Here is a 4,476-nt window from a genome sequence, read left to right on the forward strand (position 1 = left end):
TAAAGTGAATATAAAGTGAATATAAAGTGAGAATAAAGTGAATATAAAGTGAATATAAAGTGAATATAAAGTGAGAATAAAGTGAATATAAAGTGAATATAAAGTGAATATAAAGTTAGAATAAAGTGAATATAAAGTGAATATAAAGTGAATATAAAGTGAGAATAAAGTGAATATAAAGTGAATATAAAGTGAATATTAAGTGAATAAAGTGAATATAAAGTGAATATAAAGTGAATATTAAGTGAATAAAGTGAATATAAAGTGAATATAAAGTGAGAATAAAGTGAATATAAAGTGAATATAAAGTGAATATAAAGTGAATATAAAGTGAGAATAAAGTGAATATAAAGTGAATATAAAGTGAATATAAAGTGAATAAAGTGAATATAAAGTGAATATAAAGTGAATAAAGTGAATATAAAGTGAGAATAAAGTGAATATAAAGTGAATATAAAGTGAATATAAAGTGAATATAAAGTGAGAATAAAGTGAATATAAAGTGAATATTAAGTGAATATAAAGTGAGAATAAAGTGAATATAAAGTGAATATAAAGTGTATAAAGTGAATATAAAGTGAATATAAAGTGAATATAAAGTGAATAAAGTGAATATGAAGTGAATATAAAGTGAATATAAAGTGAATATAAAGTGAATAAAGTGAATATAAAGTGGATATAAAGTGAGAATAAAGTGAGAATAAAGTGAATATAAAGTGAATATAAAGTGAGAATAAAGTGAATATAAAGTGAATATAAAGTGAATATAAAGTGAGAATAAAGTGAATATAAAGTGAATATAAAGTGAATATAAAGTTAGAATAAAGTGAATATAAAGTGAGAATAAAGTGAATATAAAGTGAGAATAAAGTGAATATAAAGTGAGAATAAAGTGAATATAAAGTGAATATAAAGTGAATATAAAGTGAGAATAAAGACGAGTGTTTCCCTCCATTTTACGAACAGTCGAGGCTCAAAATGGCGCCCAGAAGACAATCGTGTGACACATCATGAGAGGAAACACAACGCAGAGACAAACTAACTTCACTCATATTTACTATGGAATCAAAAATCATCTTTTGTTTGAAGTTGTGTTTTCTTTGCAACACACGGCCTAATAACTGATCTTCATTCTGATTCTTCTGAACCTTTGTCCGTGAATCCAGCGACCTTTGGACGAGTGTCTGTGAGACGCTGCCACGCGGCTGACGGCCTTCACTGCTCGACGGAGTCGCTCTCAGAAGAACCCCCAAGAAACAAGTTCAATGAGCGTTAAAGGTTCCACTGATCAGTGAACAGAAGGAGTGAATTCATCTTTAATGAACCGGATCACTGATTCCCTTCAGCAGCTCTATGACGTCACGTGGACGAGGAAGTTGATCGCATGAGTCTCTTCGTCTCACTGAGTCTTCTTCACTCTTAAAATGTATTTACTTCTTTAAAAAAGGGAAGAAAACCTTTTACATCATTTCATTCATAATTTATTTCTAAATCATATTTAAAGTTGAGCTTCTCAAAGATCCTTACGTATAACAAAGTTGGGATATTAACATTTTGTGAGAGTATCTGTCTGCCTCTATTGAGTCAGTTTTATTAATTCATCTTTCATATATATATATATATGTATATGTCTATGTGTTATATCAAAGACTTGTTTCTTTCTTAAATGGCCCTTAAATGTCCCTTAAGTGTCCCTTACATGTCGGCTCTTTGTCCTCTAACAGAACACAGGCTCCCTATGAACATCAGGTCTTTCGATCTCAGCTGGTTCAGGGTTCTCGTCTTACCGGGGAGGGCGAGCAGCGACTCAAAGTCTCGGCACTCGGCGATGCCGGCGCTGTTCTCGGCGCAGGAGTGCCACAGGTTCTCAAACTGCCTCTGGGAGATGATGACGCTGCCGGACACGCTGGAGATCTTCCAGTAGTCGTTAGCCAGCGACGAGCCGGTGATCAGCCAGCTGACGAGGCACATGACGAACCCGGTCGCTTCCACGGCCGTCGACATGGTTGCAGATGCTCGGAGTAGCAAGAAATCCCAAAGGCCTGGTCTCCCTCGCTGAGTCGGTCAGGTAGTGTCGGAGGCTCTGCTCTCTGCCCTGCAGCTTGTTAGTCTGACGCCTGTGGCTCTAACGGGGAGAACTTTACCCTCTACAGGGGCCATAAACCGCCGGGAGCCGCTCCCTCCACTTCCCCCCCGCCTCCTGCTCAGTGTTGATCATGATGATGATGATGACGATGACGATGACGATGACAGGGACAGTGTGCCACCACACCTCAGACAACCTTGAAAACCATCCACGGCTGTTTGTGGAGACTCTGTGACGGACTCTGTGAGTCCTGCTTTGTCTTCTGGAGTCAAAGCTGCAGGAAACACGACAGCAAAGTCACTTTAGTGAACTTCAATGTGAGGAAACGCTGAGGAGGAAACGTGTAGAAGTTAAACCTGACAGTCCAGGTCCAGAGCAGGTCCAGGTACAGAGGAGGTCCAGGTACAGGGGAGGTCCAGGTACAGAGGAGGTCCAGGTACAGGTGAGGTCCAGGTACAGAGGAGGTCCAGGTACAGAGGAGGTCCAGGTACAGAGGAGGTCCAGGTACAGAGGAGGTCCAGGTACAGAGGGGGTCCAGGTACAGAGGAGGTCCAGGTACAGGGGAGGTCCAGGTACAGAGGAGGTCCAGGTCCAGAGGAGGTCCAGGTACAGAGGAGGTCCAGGTACAGGGGAGGTCCAGGTACAGAGGAGGTCCAGGTCCAGAGGAGGTCCAGGTACAGGGGAGGTCCAGGTCCAGGGGAGGTCCAGGTCCAGAGGAGGTCCAGGTACAGGGGAGGTCCAGGTACAGAGGAGGTCCAGGTACAGGGGAGGTCCAGGTACAGGGGAGGTCCAGGTACAGAGGAGGTCCAGGTACAGGGGAGGTCCAGGTACAGGGGAGGTCCAGGTATACAGAGGAGGTCCAGGTACAGAGGAGGTCCAGGTATACAGAGGAGGTCCAGGTACAGAGGGGGTCCAGGTACAGAGGAGGTCCAGGTACAGAGGAGGTCCGGTATACAGAGGAGGTCCAGGTACAGAGGAGGTCCAGGTACAGAGCAGGTCCAGGTATACAGGGGAGGTCCAGGTATATAGAGGAGGTCCAGGTACAGAGGAGGTCCAGGTACAGAGGAGGTCCAGGTACAGAGGAGGTCCAGGTACAGAGGAGGTCTTGGTGGACTGATGGGTGACTGCTGTTATTGTGTGATTTATTTTAACTCACATCTGGGCTTTAATAACGTCACAAACATTCTTCTTTTAAAGTTTTACTGAACAGAACCAAGTGTTTTGTTTCTATAATTGTATGAATCACAGACTGCGTGTCGTCGTCGTGACGTCATCGTTTGCTTCGTGGACATTGTGAAGTGTTTAAAGCGAGTACACAGCTCAGCTGCAGACGAACATCAGACTCTAAAGCTAGTGGCTTCATTCTCTGCAGAGTTTAATTCCAGTTCTGGTTGTTTCACAACTCAATATCTCCAGAGCGTTGTAAAAGTTAACGTTCATTGGCAAAGGGACAGATAGAAATTCACAACATGTTTTTATATTGGAATATTCTGCTGCAATTCACATTTGTTGGCGTTCAGCCGTCTATCAGGCACACAACTGCATCAACAGGGCGGTCCAGCAGCAACAGCCCATCAACTACATTCATTAACCACAAGAACAAAAAGAAAGTTGATATAAGAACACCAACTTGTTGACGATGTTGAACCAGTTGATTCCAGGAGAAGACTTTGGACGGCCTTCATGTCCCTCACACACTAACCCACGTCTCGCTGCATCTGTTGGACCAGCTGGTCCAATGAGAACGCGTTGTTTTTGGTTCCATTTGTGTCCGTCAGCAACATTTCGATGACGTTTGTTCCATTTTTTGGGAGTTTTTCCTTTTCAAGGGTCCCGGCACTAAGGATGTCGTCTGTTGTACCGATTGTGAAGCCCTCTGAGGCAGCGTTTGTGGATTTGTTATATTCGGCTACACAAATATAACGCAATAGAATTGGTTGGACACACGTTATGTTTCACTTGAGCGTCCTCGGCAGAGGTCTGCACGCAACGAACGCTGTTCTAGTTTATCGTGGAGGAGAAACAGAACAAACAGAAGATTAAAGAATGAATATAATCAGTTCAAGACGTTGCATAATAAGAAGCTGTGATCAAATGTATGAAACAGTGAACTCAGATATTCTGTTGATTCACAAGATCACACAAACATTCGTACAAATGGAAATATTTAAATGAGGAGAAACAGAAACTGAACTAACCAGCAGCAGTTACTGCTGTGAAACGCAGATCAGCATTCATTACAACTTCAGCATTCTTCATGAATCAGTTTTTATTGAAGGAAGTGAAATCATGAGTTTAACAGCTTCACTCACTTCATTCTGCTACAAACTCAAGTTCACCTCCAACTTTCATCTCTCGTTAGTGTTCACATTAGCTTTAGCATTAGCATT

General features: G+C 42.0%; 1 protein-coding gene across 1 annotated transcript in view; it reads right to left on the reverse strand.

The window, feature by feature from the left end:
- LOC306788969 (claudin-15-like) overlaps window positions 1-2,004 on the reverse strand; it is a gene marked incomplete at both ends in the record, with an annotated part of 12,622 nt that extends 10,618 nt beyond the window's left edge. Inside the window, one exon of the mRNA XM_079284708.1 lies at window positions 1,788-2,004. Coding sequence (XP_079140834.1) covers window positions 1,788-2,004 — 217 coding nt within the window. The remainder of the gene's footprint in view (window positions 1-1,787) is intronic.
- Window positions 2,005-4,476: the final 2,472 nt, after the last annotated feature.

The sequence above is a fragment of the Melanostigma gelatinosum genome (assembly GCF_949748355.1).
Source record: "Melanostigma gelatinosum genome assembly, chromosome: 15".
NCBI lineage: Eukaryota > Metazoa > Chordata > Actinopteri > Perciformes > Zoarcidae > Melanostigma > Melanostigma gelatinosum.